Source organism: Heliangelus exortis, chromosome 8 (assembly GCF_036169615.1).
Source record: "Heliangelus exortis chromosome 8, bHelExo1.hap1, whole genome shotgun sequence".
Classification (NCBI taxonomy): Eukaryota; Metazoa; Chordata; class Aves; order Apodiformes; family Trochilidae; genus Heliangelus; species Heliangelus exortis.
The window spans coordinates 2136966-2164032 of NC_092429.1; the positions used below are offsets into that span (position 1 = coordinate 2136966).

The window sequence follows — 27067 nt, forward strand, 5'->3', positions numbered from 1 at the left end:
AAAGGCACCACATACAAATTGCCAGCGGTGCCGCGCGACGCAGAGAAGCAGCACAGCAAGGTGCACGCAGAGTGTTGCCAGGGGCTGGGTTTTATTGTCTATCCTTAGCAGTTCAGCAGTGTTCTTAAGCAGAGAAATTAAATTAACATTCTTCTTTTCGTGAGAGGTTTGCCAATAAAAAGGGGAGAAGGGGCTGAGTCCCTTCACCCGGGGTGCACTCCGGGGCGGTGTGGCTGACCCAAACCTTTATGTTATGACAGTGGGACCGGTGCGGCCGGTTCGTTCGTGGAGCTGGGAGAGTTTGAGGGCGATGGAAATGAGAGGAGCCAACATCACCTGCAGAAAGCAAAGAGTGTGGGGCACTCAGCAATGTGGGGAGCACTCAGAAATGTGGGGCACTCAGCAGAATGGGGCACTCAGCAGAATGGGGCAGAGCCTTTTCTCTAAGGATGTGCCCCACACATCCGCAGCTTGCCTGCCGGGAGCTTGGTGTCAAGCCAGGACACCCAAAACTCTCTGCTGCTGATCAAGGGGTTGTTTCAGGTTCTGAGCAGGAGCTGAGGGATCAGCCAGAGGAAGGACAACAAAACCACGTGCAGGTGGGGAGAGAAAACCTGAGCACAGCTCTGGTGTTGCTGTCAACTTTGTTGTGCCCTACTCCAAACTCCGCAGCACCAACAGCACGGAATAGACACGTGGTAAGTTGAGTTTGAGTCTCTTGGAATGGGGGTTTGTGGGGTTTTTTAGTCTTTTTGTCAATATTGGCTTAGTAAATTATGCAAGAAAAAGCTCAAGGAGTGTTTGGGGGGAATGTAAAGTGAGGATTCTTTTCCTCCTGAGCCTACAAGAGAGGTAATGATGCTGTAAAAGAATGTGTATTATACTTAGTACAGAACAGGTCAGTGTCATTTTACACACAGCTGCATCCTTTTACCCCCACTTATTTCTTCTGAAGAAATCATTTCCCAAATTGGTTATAGGAATGAGCTCATTTTTCTCCTAGTGATGCAACATTTCAACTAGAAGATCAGGTCAGGACTGAAGCAATGTCCTCCCACACCTGCAGGAGGTGTGATGGAGGTGTAACACAAACAGTAACACAAACAAACAGTAGAACTGAGATGCCACTGCAGGAGCAGCTAGGAGGGAGTCTAGGAAATAACTCCTGTTCCACACAGAGCTTTTTTCTAATAAATACTTGGATTTAAAGATACCAAAGCCCTCGCTTCCGAAATACCTCGCTTCCAAAACACCCCACACCTCTTCTTGGCTCTGAGCAAAGCAGGGCTAAGCTCATTTAGGCTTTTAAGGAGGGCTGGAGAGCCAGCAGGTGCCATGACACAGCTGCAACACTTACCTGGGGGTCTTCATGTATCTTCTGAGCATCTTTCTCATAGCTGTCAATGTAGAGCCTCACGGTTGCTCCAGCGCTGCCGGTCCCACTGAGCCTGAAGATGATGCGGGAGCCATCAGAGAAGATGAGCCTCAAGCCCTGGGAAGAGAGAAGGGGAGGAGAACCCCTGAGCTAGGCACCTACCTCTTGGTACCCCAAGGTTTTTTTCACAAGACCCAGAGTGACCTGCAGAATCCCAGAGCAGGTCCAATCTCCTCTGTTAGGCTCTCCTCGCACCCAGAGGAGCAATTGTGCCTCCTAACCCAGGCTGGAGAACTTTCTAGAGCTCCTGACCACAAAGTGTTGCTGCTGCAAGGTGCCTCACCCCAGTGCTTCCTTGGAGAGAAAAGCCAAGGTTGGATTCTCTGCCAGACACAGCACTTCCAACCCACCACTCTTCCAAAAAAACAGGATGCAAAGAAACTGCTCCTGTCATCCCACAGGCAAGGCAACCATTCCTGCAGGATTCCTCCCTTATTTCCTCTCATTTATGATGCTTCCACATGCTGCTGTCAAACCAGCCCACCCACAGGTTATTTTTATTCAATAATCTCTGGTGACAGGTTACTCATCACACAGGTATTTAATACCCCTGTGCCTCCAGGAGCCTGGAACTCAATCCTCTGTGACAGCCATGTGGCACTGCACCTGCCCTCCTGGGGACAAGCACAGGACAAGTCCATCACCTCAGGGACAGAGGTGGACCTAGGGAGGACTTGCTTGCAGCAACTTGGGGGTTGTGAGCTAGAAATGAGATAACACCTGAAGGGGAGGGTTTGTGCCTTGTGCTTCAGTAGGGTTTCAACCCTTCCCTTCAGCACAAAACCTTTTTGAGCCCCTGACCCATCACCCTGAAGATCCCCTTCATCACTCCTTCCCTTGTTAGACTTTCAAGCAGAGAGGATAGTGACAGGGCAAGGGGTAATTGTTTTAAACTGAAAGAGGGGAGGTTTAGGTTAGATATTAGGAAAAAATTCTTCACCATGAGGATAGTAAGACACTGGAATAGATTGCCCAGGGAGGTTGTTGATTCCACATCCCTGGAAGTGTTTAAGGCCATGTTGGATGAGGCCTTGTGCACCCTGGGCTGGTGGGAGGTGTCCCTGCCCATGCAGGGGGTTGGATCTTAATGATTTTTAAGCCCCCTTCCAACCCAAACCATTCTGATTCTATGACAAAGGTTAAGCCCCAAATCCACAGTGCAGCACCCCTGTGAGGTCATGTTCAAACCATTCTATGATCCTATAACAAAGGTTAAGCCTGAAATCCACAGTGCAGCACCCCTCTGAGGTCACAATCAGCCCAGGGCCAGGCCGTGCTCACCTGGTTTCTTGAGACACTTCCATCCACAGGATCATTGTACTCAAAGTTATCTGCCTTCTCAACTGTGTAGACCTTGTCACCAGAGGACAACTGCTTCCCCACAAAGGAACGGTCAAACATCACAGCCTCCAAATCCTTCATCATTTTGTTAGCAGCATCTGCATCCACCTCTTCATAGTCATATCTGCAACCAGGCACCATAAAACAAAGATTAAGAAGGGGAGGCTGTGATGAGCAGCAGTGCTTTGAGATGCACATGTTTAACCATTCTGCTCTGCCCCATTTATCTTATCCTCCAACCTTGCTGGAGGAATCACAGAACCCCAGACTGGTTTGGGTTGGGAAGGATTTTAAAGGTCCTCCAGTTCTAACCCCTTGCCATGGGCAGGGACACCTCCCACCAGCCCAGGGTGCTCCAAGCCCCATCCAACCTTTAACACTGCCAGGGATGGGGCAGCCACAGCTCCTGGGGGCAACCTGGGCACCCAGGGGCTCAGCACCTCCTGAAGAAGAATTTTCATGAGGAATTTCTTCCTAATGTCCAACCTAAATCTCCCTCCTTCCAGTTTAAAGCCATTACCTCTTGTCCTATCAGTCCCTTGTAAAAAGTCCCTCCCCAGCTTTCCTGTGGTCCCTTCAGGGAATGAAAAGTGCTCCAAGGTCTTCCCAAAGCCTTCTCTTCTCCAGCCTGAACAACCCCAACCCTCTCAGCCTGACTCCAGAGCAGAGCTGCTCAAGCCCTCTGAGCATCTTCATGGCCTCCTATGGTCTTTTGCAAGCTCTTTCTCCCAGATACCAGGCACTGAAAGGCTGTACAAGACCCTTTGTTTTATTTAGAAGAGGATTGTTCCAAAGCTTTTGAGAGGAGGAGACCACCAGAGGCCAGCCCAGCCTTGCCCTGGGAGCAGCCTGGACCACCCTCACAGCAATAAATTTCTTCCCAATGCCTAACCTAAAGCTCCTCTTTTCCAGTCAAAACCCATTCCCTCTTGTCCCATCACTCCATGCCTTTATTAAAAAACTCTCCCTAAAGAGGGGAAAGAAAAGACAGGAGGGTCTGTGCAGTACCACAGCAACCCAAGTCCCTGGGATAGACCCAAGCCCATGGGATACCCCGCCACGGCTCACAGCCATTCGGCGTCAGGAGAGATGAAAGCACAAGCAGGGCTGTCACAGCAGGCATATCACAGGCAGAGGGACAGACTCCCACAGCACTGACAGCAAAGAATTTATTCAAATTCTGCTGATAGGATCTCGACAGGTTCCTCACGATAAGAAATTTTGCCTCCTGCATGTCCCCACGGTGTGACTGCAGCCCTGATAAGATCCCAGTGCCAGCTTTCATCTCCTGAGCCCAGGTAAGGGAGGCAGCAGAGAGAGGCTGAAGCACAACACATCAAGCTCCCAGACTTCATCCTCCCATTGCCAGAGAGATCTGCAGGGTGGTTATTTGCCTGGATGGATGGATGGATGGATGGAGCAGGCACAGGCTTGCTACCCTGCCTCTGCTGTGCAGACATACCTCTGGTGCTACAAGACTGCTTTTTCATTCTAGATTTTTTGGCATTTTTTCCACAGGTTTAAATGGCTCAGATGTGTGTTGGCTTCATGATGGGAAGGGAAAAAAAAAGGAGAAAGGGGAACAAAAAAAAAAAAAAAAAAGGGAAAAAAAAATAAAGGGGGGGAAAGGAAAATGCAAATTCTTTCATTTGGCAATTTGAGACAGAATTTTCATTTAGGTCTTTTCCAAGCTGAAAGATTTCTGCCTCATCCTTTCACTTCTGACAGTGTTCCCACCTCTGCTTATGTGCAGATTGCTTCTCACTCATCTTTTTTCATCTTTGATGTCTACTGGAGTTTAAACTGGAGCATTTTGGGACTGGACAGAAACTCAACCCAGCAAATAATGGCTGAGGAACTGGGAATCCATTGCTGAAGGTGTTAACAAATAACCTTGTGATTTGTGGTCTCAAGAAACATACTGTTCGATGGAAAAAAAGGAGTGTTGGAAGGAAAAAAATCTCCATTAAAAGAAAATAGATACCTTGCATGTATAAAACATGCAGCCTTTGCAGACCTTGACACTTCCCAGGTTGATGTTGAGAGTAACAAACCCTAAACTGGACACCATGAAAGTTTTGGGTGAATACCAGGGTTTTCTTTAACCCAGCTGTGTTCCACTTTGCACCAAAAATGCTCAGGGAGTCTGAAATTGCTGCAGCAGCAGGGAAACAGCAGCATGAGGAAGCAGCACCCTGGTAGCACACGCTTGGTACCATTGGTGCTTGGGGTCCAGACCTTGGAGGGTGGAACACAGAGGTAAAGGTGAGATGTCAGAAGTGTTTTCCCCACCTGGTGAAGAAGTTCCTGCCATATTTCTGCCAGTGATCCTTCATGATGTCCTCCACACTCTGCTTGCGGGTGGCCAGTATGGAGAGCCAGGCCAGGACAGCCCAGAGCCCATCCTTCTCACGGATGTGGTCAGAGCCTGCAGAGAACCAGAGCAGAAAGACATTTCCCACCTCCTTTCATGGGAGAGGCTGCCCTACTCCCTGCTGACAAGGAGTCCCATGGACAAGACAAGGGGCAATGGGCACAAGTTGATCCTGGGGAGATTCCCATTGGACACAAGAGGAAAATTTTTCCCCCTGAGGACAGTCGGACACTGGAATGGTCTCCAGGGGAAGTGGGGGATTCCCCCCCTTTGGAAAGTTTGAAGTCTGAGCTTGACAGGGTGCTGAGACATCTCATATGAACAATAATATCAGAAGGGTTGGGCCAGATGATCCTTGAGGTCCCTTCCAACCTGACATTCTAGGATTCTATTTCCCTACCTTGTCTCCACCCAACTGGCAGCCATACAAACTCCCAGTGGAAGGAATCTCAGGAGCTCCATCCCTGCTGCATTGTTCAAATGGTTCAAGGGATCATCTGCTTTTAGCTATAGCCCAAACAAAACATTTGTCCCCTTTTAACACTCAGACACTCATTGTTCACAGATCCTTAATTCTGCTTCCAAGGAAGTCATGGGGAATGCACCGTAAAAAACTCAAAAAAAAAAAAAAAAAAAAAAAAAAAAAAAAAAAGCAAATGCAAAGGAGCAGCTCAGGAAGGACTAACATCAACCTCCTCAAGCAGCTGTCATGTACTGTCTGCCAAATCAGCATACTCTGAGCAGCACATATTCTGGCTGAGCACCAAGAAAAATGTCAGCCCTCACTGAGGAAGCCAGACCCTAACAACTCTGAAATTCCCCCCCCACGGAGCAGAGAGCAGCTGGTGGGACAGCACCAGCCCCCAGCCTGGCAATCAGCAACACCAGGAGATTTCATCCACAGGTGGGAACCAGAGGAGAGTCATAGATTGGTTTAGGTTGGAGGGGACCTTAAAGATCATCTGGTACCAACCCACCTTCCACCAGCCCAGGGTGCTCCAAGCCCCATCCAACCTTTAACACTGCCAGGGATGGGGCAGCCACAGCTTCTGGGGGCAACCTGGGCACCCAGGGGCTCACCACCTCCTGAAGAAGAATTTTCATGAGGAATTTCTTCCTAATGTCCAACCTAAATCTCCCTTCTTCCAGTTTAAAGCCATTACCTCTTGTCCTATCAGGCTATGCCCTTGGAAAAAGTCCCTCCCCAGCTTTTTCTTCAGGGAATGAAAAGTGCTCCAAGGTCTCCCCAAAGCCTTCTCTTCTCCAGCCTGAACAACCCCAACCCTCTCAGCCTGGCTCCAGAGCAGAGCTGCTCAAGCCTTCTCAGCATCTTCATGGCCTCCTATGGTCTTTTGCAAGCTCTTTCTCCCAGACACCAGGCACTGAAAGGCTCTAGAAGACCCTTTGTTTTATTTAGAAGAGGATTGTTCCAAAAATTTTGAGAGGAGGAGACCACCAGAGGCCAGCCCAGCCTTGCCCTGGGAGCAGCCTGGACCAGGGCTGCCAGCAGCAGGGACTGCACAGCACCCAAGTCCCTCAGGAAACCTGAGAGGGTGTTGCAACAGAGACAGCACCCTGAATTAAATGAGGGATCAAATGGCAGCCCAGAATACACCCAGCCCAGCCTCCATGCTTCTGGCTTGAAAGTTCTGTGCCCCACAGATGCACCATTTCAGACCTTTACCTGAGCTCTGGAAAACTTCCCAACAGGTATTAATGAAATCCCAAGGAGCCAGGCTATGCTTGCAAATGCAGAGAGAGCTCCAGAGCTGCCATTTTACCCTCTCAAGAGTTGCCAGAGTGGCCAGTCCTCTGGGGAAAAAGCCTGGGGGCCAGGGGCACGGGTTACATGGTGCTTTACACAAATCCCACTATTGTGGATGCAGTGATAAATTATCCTCCTGGTCCTTGACAGCAGAGAGAGCTGTGCAGAGGTGATGGAGAGGAATGCTAAATAAACACAAGTCCCATGTGATGTATCAACTTATTGCTGGAATAAAATACCCCAAGAAAGCAAGCAGGAATTCTGTCATGTCGTGTTAGTCTAATTGCTCCTGGACTCCAGTCCCACCAGGTCACAGTTTGTTTCAATTTTTTTACTGGGTCTATTTGGCTGCTCCTTCACCTCTCTCCCCTTCAGCACTCACATTCTGTCCAGCTCCAAACAGCTCCTCATTAACTTCTTATCAAAAAATCTGGTGGACAAAACCCCCTTTGCATTGAGGGGGGTGTCCAACCACTCCCTTTCTTAATCTGTCTTTTACCCCCAAATTGCTTCAGTCCCTGGCTACTTGGACATGATGCTGCATGGCCAAAAAAATCTCACAGAGCTCTCTCAGCCCCTGCTGTAAATGGAATTAGTTGCTTTTCTTTGCAATGTAGAGTCACTTAGCCTTATGGGGGATGGAGAGAAACTATGAGCTCATTGCTCATACAATAAAAGATGGAAACAATTTTAGAGCACTGTTCATTAGAGACCATCTCCTATCAGCAGCTCCATGAATCATTTGCTGCTTTTTGTTTTTATTTATTTACTGAAAAGCTGGTGCTCTCTCATTAGCCAGAGTCCAGAACATAAACTTAACATATGCTGAAATCATCCAGGGCACAACTCCAAAAGTCTTCCTTGACTCACGATATTACTTCAAGATTTCCTAAAATCCCCTTTTCCTTCTACCCCAAGGCTAAATCCTGGGTATCAGAACAGCATCTGACTGTGAAAATATTGTCACTGAAGACTGCTTCAGTGCCACAGCAAACTGCTTTCAACTGGAGTGTGTGATGCCATCTACAGAAGAGCTGGGGGGGATCCTGTCACATCAAACTGTGCACCCCAGCTCTACAAAGCACTTAAATTCAGGCAGCTGGGGGGGATTTAGGGCCATCTGGGCTCTGTGAGACACCCACACACAGGTGACACTGTTCTTCTGAAATATGGGGTGAGGGAATGGGAACACACAAGGTTTGAGCTTGAAATCATTCAACCTAAACTCCCTCAAGACCCTGTGCCTTGTATATCCTCCTACCAGCTGCCCCTGGTCTTCAGAAGTCTTTAGAGAATAGGAAAAAAAATGGAGATTTCAGGGGGAATTCAGAGCAGATAAACCTCAGCTTTTGTCCAGGAATTAGGTGCTGACCTCCTGCATGCAGGGAAGGTCCCATTTCCACAGTCAGGATGTTGGAACCACATGGCAGACACCATGGGAGACCTCAGAAACTTCTGGGGTCTCCTGGGAACACCCCACTTTTTGAGCACAGCACTCCAATGCAGAGCAAAATCTGCTCACTTTAACTTCTCTGCACAAATAATAGTTCTGTGTCACGTGCACACCCCTAGTAAATTCCTTAAGATGTTCACTTTGTTTCTCAGTAACCTAATAACTTGCTCAGGCTGTTCAAAGGCAAGTGTTAATTTAAACTTTATAAATCATACCTTGTTTTTAGAACAGGAAAATGAGAGCCCTATTAAGCTCAGAGATTTAATAGTGACCTGAAACCTTCCCTAATAAAACTGCATGCTCCAAACCATATTTCTTTCCAGAAATGAAAACATTTAGAAGGTTTTCCTGGCCACCAAGAGTTGAAAAATACATTTAACACTGCACTTAATCCCCATAGACTCAATGACCGGGCTAGTAAAGAGGCCCTTAAACTTCCTGCATATCTACCTATGCCTTCCTGAATAACTGAAAGGAGAACTTTTAGCATTGTGTTTGTTTCCACCAGCAAGGTTGTTTTTTTATTTTATTGTTATTTTAGAAACATTAACAACCACACATGAAAGATAAATCCCAAGCTACCCAGTGCAATAAAGAACTAAGGGGAGGAATAATACCACGGTGGGTGAAATCAGGAAGGCTGACTTACCAGTACCAAAACTTTCCTCTCCACACAGAGACAGTTTGTTTGCATCCATCAAATTTCCAAAGAACTTCCAGCCAGTTGGAGTTTCATACAAAGCAATCTTTGTAGCATGGGCCACCCTTCAAAGGTAAGAAAGCCAAGTCACATCACAGCTGGACTCTTAGCACTCCCCTGTGAAATGCTGCAGGAGGAGCACCCAAGCATCACTTCTGGGGTGACACTGGAGGCAGATAATGTCACTGGTTTGGTTTTTTACAACTTCATAGAGCAATGCTCTGTGTTATCCAGGGGTAAAGTTTGGGAAACAGGTGGGATGTGCAACTAAAGAGTAGATATCAACACATAGTGCTTCTAAAGCAATTTGAAGTTGTAGATGTCAAAGTGTTTGACAAAGGAAGTATCACCCACAAATTAAAAAAAAAAAAAGAAAAAAAAAAAAAGGGTGGGGAGGATGATTTGTTTGGCAACATCTGTAGAGAAAAGAGCCAAGAGCACAGCCCAGCTCTGCTGTGTCACCAAACAAGATTTAATTCCTTGAACTTCACTGCCTCCCCTGGCAGCCAGCCCGCAGCAGCCCTGCTTCTGCTTCACCACTCAGGAGCACCCACAAACCACTCCTCACTCCAGACACAAAGCAAACCCCCAAAAAGTGACAGTCCCTTCTCCTCAGCAGGGCTCCCCTCCCTCCCATCACCCCCCCACCCAGCAAGGCAGATGTTATACCTATCAAGAGCCCCACTGGTGGGCATGCTGCGGGCAAAGCCCCGGACTCCAGTCTGCTGGAAATAAGGGATGCTGAAAATATTGGCAGCGATGACAGCGACGGAGTCTGAGGGGTTGACAAAAAAGCCATGTTTGCCAAGAATCATGTTCCGGTCCTGGTGGAGACAAGAGAGAAGCAGCTCTCACCCCTGAGTGGCACAAAAAGGCAGAAGTTGTTCTCCTTGGCAGGAGCAGTCAATAAACCAAACAACTCCAAGAGAAATTATTTTTTTTTTTTTGACTGCGCTGAGATAAATACCAAGCTCTGAAACAGTTAAATAGCCACCCCTGGAGAGTGTTTCACCTTCCTGCTGAATTTTCAAGCTACTTAAATCCAGTTCAGACTTCATTTCTAACACAGAAGCCAACTAGTGCCATGGAGGAAAAGAGCAGCAAGTGTCTCCCTTCTATTTGTGACTACAGAAGGGAGAGAGGGAGAAAAGGTCTTTGCCTTCATCCTCCTCCTCAGTTTAAGAGCAGCTGAGTGGTCACTCCCCAACAACGTGGTGCTTAGGAATCTGGTTTAGCACCAGACTTGGTGGAGTGAGCTTAACTCCATGATTTTAAAGGTTTCTGCCAACCAGAATGACTCAGTGATTCTGTGAACTGACCAGAGGACAAAAAGGTGAATACAGAGCAGCCCATTTACCCCATCTCCATCAAAGGCAGCTCCAAAGTCATATTCTCCTGTCTTCATGGTCTGGACCAGGTCAGCAGCATAGGTTAAGTTGGGGTCAGGATGGTGGCCACCAAAGTCTTCTAATGGTGTGCAGTTCACAGCTGAATTTGCTGGGGCTCCAAGCTCCTCACACAGGATCTTCTTTACATATGGGCCCACAACTATCATGGAAAAACATGAAATAAAAACGTGTCAGGCTCTGCCCTCAAGCACCTCTGCACCAGCCAGGTAACCAAGTAGCACAGGGCTGTGGGTAAGCCAGATCCACCCTGGCACACAAGCTCTTGTCAAAGCTTTTCAGCTGAGGGCTGTCCCACAAGATAAGTGAGTCCATTCTGGGTTCAGAAGTGAGGAGGAAGCTATGTAAGGGGCTCAGCACACGAGCCAGGATGCCAGAGTGAAGATATGAGGACAATGGCCTCATAGAACAGAACAAAACACACGTGTGATTCACAGAGACCCAGAAGGACAACAGGATTTAGTGCTCACAAACACTATTAGACAATAAAAGTGAGCATAGAACAGGAACAGCCTGGAGACAAGAGGGAGAAGAAGCCAAGAAAGCTAGGGTGCTCCTGAAAATGTCCATTGGAAGAGGCTCAAAAGCTGGATGTGTCTATTAAATTATATAAAACACTCCAAGGTTCCTATTTTTGTACTCAAATATCTTTGCTTAACCACCACGACCTCCACGGGACACTGACAAAGTCCCAGTTCAGACCACAGCATCAGCACTGACCTCCTGTCCCCCAGGTGTGGGTTGAGGTATGTGAGCCATCCAGCATCCCCCCAAACCCCAAATATTCCCCATGTCCAAACATTTGACAAAGGAAAACAAAGTAAAGCCTAGAAAAAGAAAAACGCAACGTGTTGGGGAAAAAGAAAAAAAAAAAAAAATACAAATTATGGATATAAATACCAGAGAAAAGTTCTCTTTCTGAAGATCCCCCAAGCCCAAGCCCACCCTCACCTCCGTGCATAGCATCGATGCGAATCTTCAGCTGGTTTTTCCCTGAGAGCAGTTCTTTTAATGCACTGAAGTCAAAGATGTTCCTCAGCATATTTGCATAAGCTTCTACTGAATCCACAATTTCCACTGGAAAAAAATTCAAAAAGCAAACAGAGAGCAAGTCTCAGAGCCTGAAATCTTTGCAAGAAAAACCGTTTTGCTGCACGTGGCAGTGTGCTGACAGTCCTGAGCGCAAAGGGCCAGGGCTCAGTGTAAAGCCTTTAAACAGCCCCCAGAATCATTTCATAAAGACAATAATAATGGTCCTAGATTAAGAATTTAATTAGAGGCTGTCACTGCTAATTGGGTTAGAGACCAAACGGGCCAACAAAATCCTCCAGACAAACACTGTGCCCCATGACAGCTCCCTGGACCTTTTTCGAGAGGGCTCAGTCTCACTCTGCTTGCTTGGAGAGGGGGATTAAAGGGAAAGAAATAAAACCCTAAAATAGAAAAACAGGTCTCCAATTTCCCCCCAAGTCAATGGGAACTGTGCACCTAATAGTTTGAAAAAGTGGCACCTTTGCAACTAACAGGCCATATAAAGACAGAGCCATGAAAGGCCCAGTAATATAAACCCCCCACTACACAGAAATGGGGAGTGAGAGAAGTAACTTTTATAATATTTTGATTTATTATTTTTTTAAATTACAAATGCAGGTCACCAGGAGATGGTAAAAAAAAAAAAAAATTAAATACTTGCAGAAGTGTTTTTCAAAAGCCTTTGAAAATGTATTTTCCTATTTCACTGCTAATTGGAAAAAGTCACGTGTGAAACGTCCCAGCTCCCTCAGAGAAAACTTTTATATGTGAAACCAGGGGGAAAAAATCAGTTCAAAGAATCAAACACTAATTTTCAGTCAGTGAAATTCACTTTAAGTGCAGAATTGTCTGTTTTACAAGTACACGTTGATGGTAGCCCTACAGCCTCTGATTTTAGGGAAGTTTGATGGGTCAGATTTCCCTCCTGAAGTGCCACCTTTTTGTAGGACAGCAACAATGATAGAATTAAAGTATCTACACATGGCAAGACACAGGCCAGAAGCAAAAAATAAAGGCCAAGACAATCAGAAGTGATGTCCTTGCTTAGGTTTGGACAACAGATGAGAAGAAGAGGTCAGAATGGCCATGCCTGTCCTTCAGAAACACCAAATGTCCTCACCCGTTCATGGCAGGTCCACACTAACTCCAAGGGAAGCTTTCCAAGAGGAAGAAGAGTTGTTTACCTGTAAATGGTTTAAATTTGTTCTCCAAGTCAAACTGCTGTTTCCCAATGGTGCTCAGGTCCACCTGGAGATCTGGGCAGATTGCATACTCTTCAATTTGTTTGCTGATTTGGAAAATTTTGTCTGTGATAGCTTCAGGAGCAGGACCTGCCAGAGAAAGTGGTCAAGGGGGAAGATGTTAAAGAACCAGACTGTATCCAGAAATACATCAAAAGATCTGGGGCTGAGAATACATCCCCTGGAGAGGAATAGCAGGGTATGAGAGGAGCAAATGAACCTCTTGCTATATTCAGGGAAAGCTACTGTGCTATTAAAGACAGTGGAATTAGGTTCCTCAGGGTCAACACAAGAAACAGCCAATCCAAACAAACCAAGCAACCTTACCTCCATTGGCAATATTGAATTTAATGCCAAAATCCCCATTGGGCCCCCCAGGGTTGTGGCTGGCTGTCAGAATGATGCCCCCAATGGCTTTGATTTTCCTGATGATGCAGGACACAGCTGGGGTGGAGAGGATCCCATGCTGCCCGATCACCAAGCGGCCGATCTGAAATGCAGAGAGCAAACCAAAACTGCTGGGAGCCCCAAATCCTAAACACCAGCAAAACCCCCAAACTCTGCTGGCAGGTAAAGCAGCTGTGCTGATGGCAAAGGTTCCCTGCAAAGCTGGGGTTTCTGCTGTGGATGGTGAAGGCTCAGAGCATCTGACCCTGCTCTGTTGTGTCTTTTTAGCACTTTTCCTTATGACTGCTGCAGCTCAACTGGAAACAGCAGCTTGTGCTGAAGAGCTGAGTTTTCCAGAGGTATTTGAACAACCAACAAAATAATAATAAAATAAATAATTGAAAATAAATAAATAAATAAAAGGCCAAGCCCCTTTGGCTACAATCTGGAACTTTGCTTTCAAAAGACATTTTTGAAAAGATATTTCAAAATAGGACTGAGAGAAGCCAAAACAAAATCAAACATCATCACTACTCCAGTGGGAGTAGCTGCTGATTCTCCTCCTAGCAGTGGGTAAGACACCTCCTTCCCACCAGCTCAGTAACACCACCAAGATTAAACCCAGCCCAATGTGCACTGCAAGGTAATCAGGATCCAGTTGCTGCAGTTCATGCAATAAAACAAGATGAATATTTTTCTGGAAGAACATGCTCCTTATCATAGCCCTCAAATGAGGTGCCAGGGATTTAAACAAATACCAGACCACTCCCCATCAACTGAGGAGATCAGGCCCTGCATAGGATGGAAAAAAAAAAAAAAAAAAGAGGAGGAATTTCATTCAAACACCAGAGAAACCAGAAAACAGAAGGCAGCATTCCCAGCCTGAAGGTCCACGTTGGGTGCTAAGCCAGGGGCACTGGATAACTGTGATTCCTCTCCCATGGCACTGCCTGGTGCTAAGCCCTGGCTCTGCTGCTGCTGGGTTATGAGGTGGTACAGCTGTCACAGCCCAGCTGGGCCAGCAAGGTGCTGCTGGAAAAGTTGCCCCTCTAACAAATGATGGGAAAGAGCATCTTTAAACTCCAGGTGAATTCCTTTCCTTCCTTCATATGCCATGGCACAGCCCCACAGTGCCTACTTGCACTGATTTATTAAGCCATGCATTTCATTGAAAGCAGCCTGACCTCCTTGGGATTTGCCCTTTTCCCCACAGGATCAGAGAATTGTTCTGCTTGGAAAAGACCTTTGAGATCATTAAGTCCAACCATTAACTCTACCAACTCCAATGCTAAAACGTATCCCAAAGCACCACACCTACACATCTCCTAAACACCTCCAGGGATGGTGATTCAACCACTACCCTGGGCTTTCAGTGAAGAATTCTCTTCTAAAATCCAACCTAAACCCCCCCTGGTGCAACTTGAGGCTGTTTCCTCTTGTCCTGTTGCCCTTCAGCTTCCTTTACTTCAGATCAAACCACCCCACTCTCAGCCCCAGCCAGCACACCTTCTCTCATGTTTTATTCCAGCCTCCCAGTCTTGTTCCTCCAGTTTCACCAAGATGAACAGAGTCTCCAGGAAGCTCCTCTTTATGGCTTCATCCTCTGCTCCTCAGCTTTCCTTTGGGAATCACCTTCACCTGCAAGACCCCTCTGCTTTGCTGTTCTGCCAGGCCTCACATGCTGTTCAAGGACCAGCAAAACACAGGAGTTTCCTTCCCAAACCACACAGGAGACCTGGGTGAACACATCAAACCTGTGCTCCTCACCCAACCTGACCTCCCTGAACTGCACCTTTGCCCTCCCAGAGTCCTCTTGGGTTTTCCAAGGTTTTCAGCTTATCATTCCCCACCCATCCAATGCTAAATCCTTTGTGGTGACCACTAGGAAAGGTTGCTCAGCATAATTTACACCTAATCTTTTTTAAAATCTCTGGAATTTCTTATCAGAAAAACCTAAGGATGCAACGATGCAGAAAGACCTTTCCCAGGATGCTCAGAACAGACCCATTTTGCACAGTGATTTGGGGTTACAGCACTTCCAAGCCATTCAGGCAACACTTCCACCTGGTTTTACTGAAAGCCCCACTAAGATGCACAGGGACAATAAAGGAGACCTCCTGCAGCCCTTCTCCTCCCCCCAGTAATGAAGGCTGATGCTTTCACCCCAAAAACATGTTTTCCAGGCCAAAAAAGATGGTTTCTACAGCTCCAACTTGTCAACAGCACATCCTTTCATCCTCTTTCTGTAAGAGATGCATCACAAGATGCACCAGTCCCAGATAGTCACTGGATGGAGACATTTCTATTTATCTAAGTTGGGGAGAAAGGGAAAAACTGCCCTGATCATTTCTTTTAACCAAATAATCATCATTTAAAACATACACTGTCATGCTACCAACACAGTGAGAGTGCTTGGTGCAGTCTGGAAACACAGCTGACCCCATGTTTGGACAGGTACAAACCCTGCCACACATCAACAAAGAGCTTTTCACCTCCTCAAAACCTCCTCATGGTTTTTTAGGTTTTTTTTTTATATTTGAAAACACACTTGGACTCATCCCTTCTGTTCTATAGAACAAGATGATGCTAATAGACTATATAAAAGCAATCAATGTAAAGCAAGCAAACCAGAAGCACAACCAGGTCTCAGGCAGACATTGGGCCACACTGCTGGCAAGAAATGCACAAGAGGAGTTTCAGCAGGTGACAGGGGGTCTCATCTCAACTTTACCAGCAAAAAATCTGTCCTGGTGTCAAGCAGCCCATGCAGCAGGCCTGGCTCTTCCTGCACATTTCCCAGCTCTTCAGCTCAGCCCATACACCCAGTTAAGAAGAATACATTAATTTGCAATGCCAAAAGATTATTTTTACCCCGAAGACAGAAAATACTTAGATTTAACTTATTTTTTTTTTAATTCTCTTCTCTTTTTCTTCCATTCATTACTAATTACCCTGTTGTGATCAGGTAAGTTCTGCCAAAGAAATTCCTAAGAATTAAGTCTCCTAGTAGAGAGCTTGCTCTGCACTAGGAGATCCAGGGCAGGCAGCTGAGTCTTTTCTGCTTCAAAAAGCAGAAGGAACAAAGACAAAGCCCCAGTGTCCAAGAGCCCTGCAGCACACAGACTGTGCTCTACTGCAGACAAACCTCCTCCTCCTCCTCCAAAGCTTCCAAAATCCAGATTCTCAGCACAATCAGAGCTTGCTGTAAATGCTGCCACTCACTTGCTAACACTCCTCTTATTTCAGTTCTCAAAGGCTCCCCAAGTACTGCTCACCCAGCCACAACTTAGCCCTGTCAGGAAAGAAATGATCCTATTTTGCCTTTTCCTTTGCTGGGCAGCTCAAACCAACACTGGAAGAGCTTCTGCCACCCAGCAGTCAGCAGTGGATCTATCTCCAGTGAACAATTCCAGGGTTTTATGATCCAAAAGAGAGCCTAGGAAATCCACAGGCTGTGGCACAGCAAAACACAAACCAAGAACACACAAAAACCCAAGCAGGATTTCTTTTCTTTGCTGCACATGGGTTCTCAAGTACTTCTATCCAACTGCATCACTTAAAGGTGAAAAAAACCACCAGTTTCTGAACTACTAAACTGCTTTTCCATTAAGAATTTACCTGCTACCAGTTGAACGAAGTCCCTGGGGAAATGATATTTAACAGTGACTAATTTATTCTGTTTTTTTTGCATTTACCAGCTAGACAACTAGAGGAATTTAGTCATTTAACATTTACCAACCCCATTGGCAGCAGCCATTTGGACTATCAGTTCCACTGCAGACTTATTAAGGTATCTCCCATCACCTCCAACTACCAGAGAAGATCCTTGTCGATCTCTTAGGTCTATGGAATAAAATATACTCTGGATAAAATTCTGCAAATAGTTCATCTTGGATTCAAAATAGAAGGTCTTCTTCCGTAATCCACTGGTTCCTGGTTTCTGGTCATTGTAAGGAGCTGTTGGGATGGTCAACACAGGTAGAGGACCTTCTTCCATGGTCTTTTTATCATTCAAATGCATTAAAAAAGTGAATTATGCCAAAGCACAAAAATCAATCTTGACCCCAGCGATGGCCCATCTATCAGTCAGGAGTTCAGTGAAGCTGCTGAGCACCCAAAAATAGCTCCTTGAACCTTAGGCTGGACGTGGTTTCTGTAACTGAAGACGTTTCCTTGCACTTGTTGTGGAGGATCAATGTCACGGAGAATTCACAATTCCAGGCTGCCACCCCTCACTGCAACAGCAGGGAAAAGGGCACTGTTTTTGTCTTCTTTATCACCCTCTGTCCTCCACGGGCACAGCTCCTTGCCCATCCTCTGCTATCACCCACTGGAGGCTCAGCACCCTTAATCCATCTGCTTCTCCCTTGGGGCTGAGGTGATGGGGGGAGGTGACAGAGCAGCTCAGCCCCCTCCTTGGATGCACTGAGGTGTAGAGCTCAGCCTCCTCCTTGGATGCACTGAGGTGTAGAGCTCAGCCTCCTCCTTGGATGCACTGGGGTGTAGAGCTCAGCCTCCTCCTTGGATGCACTGAGGTGCAGAGCTCAGCCTCCTCCTTGGATGCACTGAGGTGTAGAGCTCAGCCTCCTCCTTGGATGCACTGAGGTGCAGAGCTCAGCCTCCTCCTTGGATGCACTGAGGTGTAGAGCTCAGCCTCCTCCTTGGATGCACTGAGGTGTAGAGCTCAGCCTCCTCCTTGGATACACTGAGGTCTAACTCAGCCCCCTCCTTGGATGCACTGAGGTGTAACTCAGCCCCCTCCTTGGATGCACTGAGGTGTAACTCAGCCCCCTCCTTGGATGCACCCTCTGTGCTGCCCCAGCTGCCTTTTGGCCAGCCCAGTAGCTCTGCAGGCTGATCTCCTGATCCCCTCCAAGGCAGGAGGTCACCAGTCAGGGGGCACAGCAAGTTCCCTGCTAGAGTTATTTTGCAAAGTCTGGGGAGTTAAAGGTCACTCTTAAAATGGAAGGCAACGTATCTGTTACCTACAGTTTGCTCACACAACTCTTGCTCTGAACCTGACTTCTCCTTCTCAAGAGCAGGGATGTTATCCACGAGGCAACTTCTGACTAGGAAAAATCCAGAGAAGCTAAAAAGAGAGGAGAGCAATGTTCCCAACTGAACACCCACACACAAGGCTCACCAAGGGCAGTATATGCACCTATAGACCACAAAAAAATATCAAATGTTTTAGAAAACTTCATCTGATAAAGCTCTTCATTCTGGAGCAGCTTAAACATGTACAGAAGAGTCTTGGATAGCAAGAAACCTTTATGGAGCATCATATTCCTGAATATAGGGAAGGGAACTTGGAATATTAGACTGAAATCAGAGTTCCCTTCACTAGCACTTGAAGTCCTCTGTTTGAGTTGCTGGAAACAACTTATTATTGAAAAATACAACTTATTACTGAAAAAAATTAAAGAATGTCCACTCTGTAATAACTCTGTTTGTCCCATTATCAAGAAGTAAGGGAGGGGAAGGAGATGTAACTCTGCCTGTGCATTGGGGTTGCAACTAGATGATTTTTAGGGTCCCTTCCAGCCAAAACCTTTCCATAATCCTGTGATTCTGTACTGCACAGCTAGGCCACATTATCTCACTGTTGGTGAGACTGCCTGTGTTCCCCAGCTAGGAACAACTGGTTTGGGGTTTTACACACCCAAGGCATTTCAGCATCCTGCAGCTGAGATGCCCTTAATTTCCATGCAAAGGGACAGGTTTCCCCCTAGTGGCACAGAAAACAAAATCCAGCCCCCAAAATGAGCTAAAGGGAGCCTCACACCAGGCAGCCTGCTGGCAGGGAAGAGATTTCGTCCTTATTGAGGAAGAGATAAACTGACTGCCCTGGGAAATGCCACGGCATTAAGTGACAGGAGGAGGGCACAGGCCACCTCCCAGCTCCAGAGGGTGAGCAGCAGAGATCCACGTGGACTTCTTGGCAGGGAAAAGGCCTACAGAGGGTTAGGAATTGGTGGGTGTGATTAAGCACTGTGTATTGGACAGAGGAATCCAACTAAATGAAGCTGGGGAGGAAGGTGTTGGTCAGCACTCTCACTGGTGCAGGGTGAAACACACTTAAGGCACCCTCCAGAAAGTTCATTTAACTTGTTCTTGAATCCTTTTGCTAGATAATTAGCCTTGTGCATAATTAGCCTTGCAGCCAGAAGTGTTTTCTTATCACCTGCTGCACATCTTCCTGGCTGTGCTTTCAGTCCTCCTGAGCCAACACAGAAAACAAATTGATCATAATACTCTTCCTAACAACTTCCTACACATTTAAAAAAAAAATTTAGGGTGCTTTAAAGACATTTACTCACTTATGTCTCCTTTTACTTGCACTTCTGACATGGATGAAGAGAGTTAAAACTATGAACTAACTCTGGTAAATGATAAAAAGCCAAGCAAGACTATTTTGAGAGGACTTAAGCTTCAGTAAAACATTGCAGAGCTCACAGCTGCTCCCTTAGCTCAATACCATAGGTCCCTGCCACATCCCCTCTCCCTCAGTGAGCTCTGCCAGCTTCCCTCATCCCACCCACTCAGGACCACGGCTGGAACCTTTTCCAAGCCTGGGACCAGGCAGCTGGGTTCTCCCAACCTCCCACTCTGACATTAACCCACCCTCAGCACAGCCTTCCTCTGAGCTCCAAGCTTGCATTTTGACATTCAGGCAAGCCAAACAGCTGGCTGGATGAAAACCCACAGCAAAACCCCAGTGCAAAAGCCAGGCTGAAGAGTAATTCTCTCTTCTCATCCCCTGCAAACACCCTTGGGTCAGCCCCATGATGCCCTCTCCTCCATGAGCAGCTCTTCTCCTTTCAGCAACTTCCCTTCCATCTCTCTCCCATTCAGTGGGAATTCTCCTCAGATTCTGAGTCCAAAAGTTCACAGCATGAAACCCCAGGGCACAACTGGAGTCAAATCAGGTATTTGACAATTATTTTACAACTTGCCCATAAGGTATCAATTGCATTTCCCCAAGTCCAGCCCACAGAAGAGTTCCAGTCCAGGACCTGCTCCCCCTCAGAAGGTACCAACAGCCCCAACCACCCTGCTGGGCTCCTGCCAAACCCCTGCACTTTCTGCTCAAGTACAGCTCCAAAAAAGTGCCTGACATTTGGCAATGCCATGACAAATGGAGCCCAAAGTAAAATAAATAGCCCTATTAGTCACCCAAGGAGCACTGCTCCAACTGCAACCCTCTTTTGTTTCCCAAAGAATTAATTAAAATGGTTTTGCAGTTGCTGAAGAGATTCCAGAGGCTTCAGCAACATCTCCACAGCAGGACTGCACATAGATGGAACCACTTAAGACATCAGGCAGTGCAGAACTGACAGATTGTTCCTTATTTACATTACACCTGGGTCACAATGAAGGGACAAGCTTGATGGGTGGCAGAAAAAGGGCTCTGGGGGCCAGGGGTGAAGCCACCATCTGCACGGCTGCTCTAGATCCCATGCTGGGCTCCAAGGTTTATCACCCCTGTAGGAATCAGGCCTTTGCCAGGAGAAAAGTACACACCAGCAACCAAGATTGAGAAATTTTCTACTCAAAGGTCAGCAGCTCTTCAAAGGACACACAATCTGCACGTTGCCTTGAACCCTCCTGGTGTTTGCTCTCCTCTCCTCACACACGGGGCCAGGAGAGGGGTTCCAGCTCGTAGCTATTTTACCTCGAGCAGACCCCAGGAATGGTTCAGGATTCCTGGTCCCAGCCCCCTAGGAGATAGCCCCCATCCCCCTGAGTCTTCAGAGAAACCAGCACCTCAACCTAAGAAATCCAGAATTCCAAAATGCACAGAAAGCTGGGGAGGGGAAGGAGGGAGGGATGGCACTGCCTGGCTCAGCTATTCCCAGGAAGAGCAGAAATCAATCTGGTTACAGCTGGCAGGATCAGGGATGAAGGCTCTGCCCAGAGCCCAGCTGCTGCCTGGCAGCAAGACAGTGACCCCCAGTATGGATATCTGAGGGGAGCTGGATGCACATAGCAGGGAACAGCATGGAGAGAGGAGGAGAGAGGGATCCATCCAGCAGCACTTCCTCAGAAACTCACCAGGATGTGCTAGAGGAGCTTTAGGGGCAAAAAGGGGCTGAAGTACAGCAGCAGGAAAGAGGCTGGAAGGGCTGTGGAGAGGTCACCAAGACCCTGCCCTAGGTAGGATCAACCCTACCCAAACCATTCCCACTGGGGGGTTTCCCAGGTCATTCCCAGATGACCTCCCCAGGCAGATGCACTCCTTCCATTAACCTTCAGCTTCCAAAATGCTTTCAAGTGTCTAACACAGACCCCTGCTGTGGCAATTTTCATTTTTGCCTCATCCCCAGCAGGCCAGGGAACAACTTGTTCCCTGCAGCCCCCTTGCAGAGGTCTGCAGACTGCCAGCATGCTGCCCCATCTCCAGGGTAAGCTCATTCCTGCTGGAATCTCCCCCAGGCATCCTTTAAGAAAGCTGGAACCCAGGTCAGGAATGACAGCCCTGGTGAGACTTTATTTCCTGGGTTTTACTTAAAACAATCATTTTTTTTTTAATCTAAGAATGACATGAGTTTTTCTGGCAAACTGGAAGACACTGCCAATGATGACCACAGTTTTTGTGGCCTACTCACCAGGTCTGCTGCTGAATATGTTCCTCTGCCTTTCTCCAAGACCTGGCTGCTGCAATCAGGAGACCCCTCCTCAACTCAAAGAACCCCAGCACTCAGTATTGTTCTCATAAATGTACATATTACATTAATACTTTATTATTATTTCTGCCTTCTTTGCCCTTTTTCTTACTGATACCCCATGCTATTTCTGCTTATTTCTAAGGTATATTCCAGTTCATCATTAATCAGTGTATTAACTAGCTCAGAGAAAACCCCAATGGGATAGCAAGGACCCACCATAACACATTCCTTGATCCTGCTGCAGCCCAGTCTTGGCATCAGACACAGAGGTAGCACCTCTTCAGTCCAGCACACCTACCCCAGGCTTTGCCTTGACAAAGAGAAGAAGACATCAGACTCTGTCCTGCTGCCCCAGCAGCACAGCCAGAGCTGAGGTTTCTGCTTATGCAGAGTCACTGTTCCAAGAAATTACAGCTAAACCCCTGCTAGGATGAATTGCAGCTCTGCCTCCTGGATTTCCAGAGATTAACTGCAAAGCACCTTCCCTTGAGCTGGAGCTTCATGACTGTAGGATTTTACATTCCAAAAGGCCTGGAACCAGACCACCTGACCACTGCCCTAATAACCTTCAGCTGTAAACTGCTATAAGCCAATTAACTTTACAGGCAAAAGGAAGTTAAGCTGGTGTCAAAGTCTCCAAGCTTTAGGAGCTGCTGTGTGCATGGGTGTCTTCTAAACCCACCATAATCTCAAGCCAGGATATATCCATATGGGAATGCTCCCATGTCCCTTACTTCACCTATCAGATCTCAGTTTCCCCTTCTGCTTCTGAGAAAAAAGGAAAGAAAGGTAAAAAAATATTTAAAAAGGTAAGAAAGACCAGGAATTGAGATTTTTCTTCATGGCCTGTAGGATCTGGCACCACTGCATGTAATTCTGGCACACAGGGGTGGCTTTTTGCAAGGATTTTCTTCATGGTTGTTTTAGTTTGATGTTTTTAACACCAGGAGCTTTTACTTAAAGGGAAGATCTGACCCTGAAGACTGAGGGAGTCTGCTCTTCAGGATAATGATGCTGATTGCTGACCTGATGAAGGTCCATAACCCAAGGAGGCTAAAGGCTGGCTGCCCACTGTTGTGCAGAGCCAGGAACAAGCAGAAGAGATGGTTCCTTAAAAAAAAAAAAAAAAAAAAAAAACAAAACAAAAGACAAGGCTGAGACAGGGGGGAGCAACAACACTTCCCATCAGTAGGACCAAAGCAGGTTACAAATGTGCTGGTCCCAGAAAGTGGCTTCTCCAGGTCTGCACCACACCATCCCCCTTCTTATGGACTCAGCAGCACCATAAAAAAAGGGATCACAGGAGACTATGGCAGAACACCACAGAGAAAAAGGGAGCAGAGCTACAAAAGTAAAGCAGAGGCAAATACAGAGCTGCTAAGCAATGCACAAGAGTTTAAACACTTGGTTTCCCTGGGATAACTGAGTGGGGAAAAAGCTTTACAGCAGCCAAGTCAGGAAATCAAACTTTCTAGGGTACAGAGCAGTATTTGTAATAAAAGAACTGTTTGTCCTGCAGCAGTAAAACAAAACCAGGCTGGCATTTAACATGCAAAGCACTGCCTGGCATGCAAAACACCTTCAAGCAACTTGCTTTAATGCAGCTACTTTGGAATCTATTTATTTAAGAAGGAACCAAGGGCACAATATTTTTGTTGAGGAGCAGGTGATGATGTTACTGAATGGACCTGCTGCTCCCTGTATGATCAGACCCAGATTTACAGCTTCAACTCTTAATTTTTTGCATGCTTTTGACAGAAAGCTATTGTGCAGCCACAATTTTAGTCTGATAGGTGATGGTCCAACAGGAGCCTTTAAGCTTTTTATCCATGTGATTAAGGAATCAGACTCACTAATTGTGGGAATAACATCCAGGAAAACTGGGCACAAGAGACCAACACCCAACAGGCAGCAGCTACACTGGATGCCAACTGGGAATGACAAAACCAACAGTCCCTATCTTAGTTTACTTGGATAAATGCAAAGTTAGGAATAGGATAAACACCCCTTGCAACTACAAACTGAGCTGTTCCTAGCCAAACATGAGCACTTAGTTACAAATTAACCACTCCACATGAGGACAAAACTTTAGCATCCTCTCCTCTTATGCTGTAAAATTAACAACCATGAACCAGGACCTTCAGGCTTCTCCTGAGGTTCAAGAGGACCACTTCAACAGATCTTAATCACAAATTATTAATCCAAACACCTCTGACTCCACAGGACCAGAAATACAGTTTTCCAGCACTTGTTTTGGGACAGCTGGGAGGGTGGCTGACTTCAGACAAGTGAATACAGCCTGAAAATACAGCCTGAAAATACAGCAGAAAAACTAAAACTCCTGGTTTCCATTTTTACCTTTTTCCTTCTATACCTGTTCAACTGTCCCCCCCTTAGGTGCATTGTAATAATCATTTTTCTACAGACAAAACAGCACTGTTGGTTCAGGTGTCCCAAGAGGGCAGTGCAGCCACCTCTGGAGTTCTCTGTGTGTTTCTCAGTGTTTCTCAGCATGAGATGACAGAGCCTTTCTCCAAGACCTGGCTGCTGCAATCAGAAGACTTCCCCTCAACTCAAAGAGCCCCAGCACTCAGACAAAACCAAGGCATCCAGGAACAAGTTCCCACGTGTCCCACCTTCTGCAGAACACTTCCAAGCAGTAATTCACCTTCTCTTCCAGGTGGCTTCCAGTTACTTCACAATTATAGGAAAAAAATAGGGTTTCCACAGGCTCTCACTCAGCTACTAAGGGGGAATGAAGTGATTTTGTGTCCCTCTAACAAACCTGTTCCAGGGAACCCACAGCAGCAGCTCACACTGTAACATTGCCAAAGTCTTGCTTGAAATACTGTAACTTTTTGTCTCTGCCCAGGGCCATTATCTTGTTTTATAAATTAATGATACAAAGTGAAAAGCTTTTCAAGTACAACACCTCCCTTCACATCCCAGCCTCCAGGCTCTTAACCCAAATACTCTTTCAGGCGTTTTCCTCCTCCTCTTTCCTTTCCTGCCTTCCCAGAACGTCTTTCTGACTTCAGACCCAGCACTCTGCATTCATGTGGCCAAAACACCACCAGGCAAATGGCTCTGAGTGAGTGCATCCCTTGGGATCTGCTCCTGGAGCTCTGGCAGAAAGCTCAGTGCTCACGAGCTGCACGTCCACCAGTGTCTGCACCATCAGGGTGGGTTCACCCAGCAGCCCTCAACCTCTCCCCACAAAGACTTGAGTTCCATTTCCATGCATTTGTGAAGATAAAGTAATAATCAGAGCCTTCACTTTCACACAGTCATAGAATGGTTTAGGTTGGAGGGGATCTCAGAGATCACCAACCTCCCATCCAGCCCAGGCTGCTCCAAGCCTCATCCAACCTGGGCTTGAGCACCTCCAGGGAGGGGGCAGCCACAGCTTCTCTGGGCAATCTGTTCCAGAGTCTCACCAACCCCAATCCTAAAGAACTTCTTCCTAAGATCCAGTCTGAACCTCTTCTCCTTCAGTTTAAAATAATTTCTCCTTGTCCAATCACTGAGCACTCTCTGAAAAGTCCCTCTCCAGCCTTCCTGTGCTCCTTCAGTACTCCTGTGCTCCTAAGGTCACCCTCATCAGACCTCAGTGTGGTTTTACCTTGCTTACTACTGGGACCAGAAACACAGGACCAGTTCACATCCAGAAACCTGCCCAAACTAAGGCTTTATCCCAGGAAACAAGTCTTCAGTCTGCTCATTCACAGAGATCCAAGGTGCTGTGTGTGTGTGAGCTCAGGCAGGAACACTGCACACTTCAACCCCTTCTTAAACAATTAAATAACTCCCTGTCTGTCACTTTTCCCCCATCAGGGAAAGCTGCACAATCCACCATTTCCACAGGTCCACAAACCAAGGCTGGTGCTGTCAAGGGAGACACAGACTAAAAATTGAACAGAGCACAGAAGATAAATTTCTTGGCTGCTTAAGAAAACTGTTGTTTGCTCTTTTGTGCTGTAAGAAGAGTGATCTCAAAGTAACTTTTACTTTGTTCCTAAAAATCCAGACATTCAAAGGCACTGAGGCACCTCACTGCCCCTGGAAAGCTGAAATAGGGAACTCTAAGGTTTTGCCCTGATGTCCAGCCCTAACCACTCAACATCCTCAGCTCACTCTCCTTGGAGGTGTGTGACAAAGAAGTTTGCTGCTGCTGCTGCTGAGGAGTCCAGTGTCCCAGAAAGGGGCATTTTTCATTTAGAAGAGACCAAATAGAAGGAAGAGACTTGCTTTGCTCCTTCAGCTTCAGCTCAGCTGTCCTTAAAAGATCACATCCCCTGCTGGGCTTCTCTTGGGTTGGCCAAGTGACAGGACCAAGATGAATCAAGAGGGATGTAGGTTTCCAGCAGGGAGATGCACTCCAGGATTGTGGAATAAAATGCTACTCTGCACCCAGCACACCCCAGCACCTTGTGCCACTGGTCTGTACTCTTAGCTGGAAAATACATAACTATTATCCAAAGTAAGAAGCAGTCACAGGAAAGCTGAAAGGGACATGGGCTTCAGCTCTGCCAGGGAAGGTTTAGGTTGGATATTAAGAAAAAATTCTTTACAGAGAGGGTGATCAGCCATTGGAATGGGCTGCCCAGGGAAGGGGTGGATTCTCCATCCCTGGAGGTTTTTAAGAAGAGATTGGATGTGGCACTCAGTGCCATGGGCTGGGAATCACGGGGGGAGTGGAGCAAGGGTTGGACTTGATGATCTCTGAGCTCCTTTCCAACCCAAATGATTCTGTGACTACGGAAAGGAAATAAAACCACCGGGACACCTCCCGCGGGTGACACACCAGCTGTCCCCACCCGTGCGTGGTTCACCCCTTCCCTTCCCCACCCGCACCCCTCGCCCCCCAACACGGAACCGGTCACCGAGCCGGGTCCAAACCGTTCCCCCGGGGATGCTGCAGCCCCACGTCAGTGAGCAGCAGCCCTGAGCTTACCCCGTTGGCAGCGGCGATGCGGACGATGAGCTGGATGGCGTCCTTCATGTAGAAGCGGCCATCCCCCCCCACCACCAGCGTGGCCTCTTGTCGCTCGGCGGGCGGCACGGTGGCCAAGATGCTCTGGATGAAGTTCTCGGTGTAGTTGGCATTGCTCTGGAAGACCTTGACCCGCTTGCGTAGCCCGCTGGTACCGGGTTTTTGGTCGCTGTAGGGTTTGGTTTTCACCGCTACGATCCGCACCATGGCCGGCGGCCGCTGCTGCCAGTTCCGGGGCCGTGGCGAAGGGGGGAGCCGGGGTCGGCCCAGA

The 27067-nt window shown here is 47.2% G+C and overlaps 1 protein-coding gene across 2 annotated transcripts; it reads right to left on the minus strand.

The window, feature by feature from the left end:
* Window positions 1–72: 72 nt before the first annotated feature.
* On the minus strand, window positions 73–27003 carry PGM1 (phosphoglucomutase 1). Of its 2 annotated transcripts, none has more exons than XM_071749934.1 (11): window positions 26758–27003; window positions 13075–13237; window positions 12691–12837; window positions 11426–11551; window positions 10426–10616; window positions 9738–9892; window positions 9018–9133; window positions 5069–5204; window positions 2717–2900; window positions 1358–1492; window positions 73–336 (listed from the first exon to the last, which is right to left on the minus strand). In XM_071749934.1, exons 1-11 carry the CDS (start codon window positions 27001–27003, stop codon window positions 247–249), a joined length of 1689 nt encoding a protein of 562 aa, XP_071606035.1. In that variant the 3' UTR covers window positions 73–246. The 2 variants fall into 2 exon arrangements, with proteins under 2 accessions (XP_071606035.1, XP_071606034.1); XM_071749933.1 differs by lacking the exon at window positions 26758–27003 and adding an exon at window positions 16874–17664.
* Between the last annotated feature and the right edge of the window lie 64 nt (window positions 27004–27067).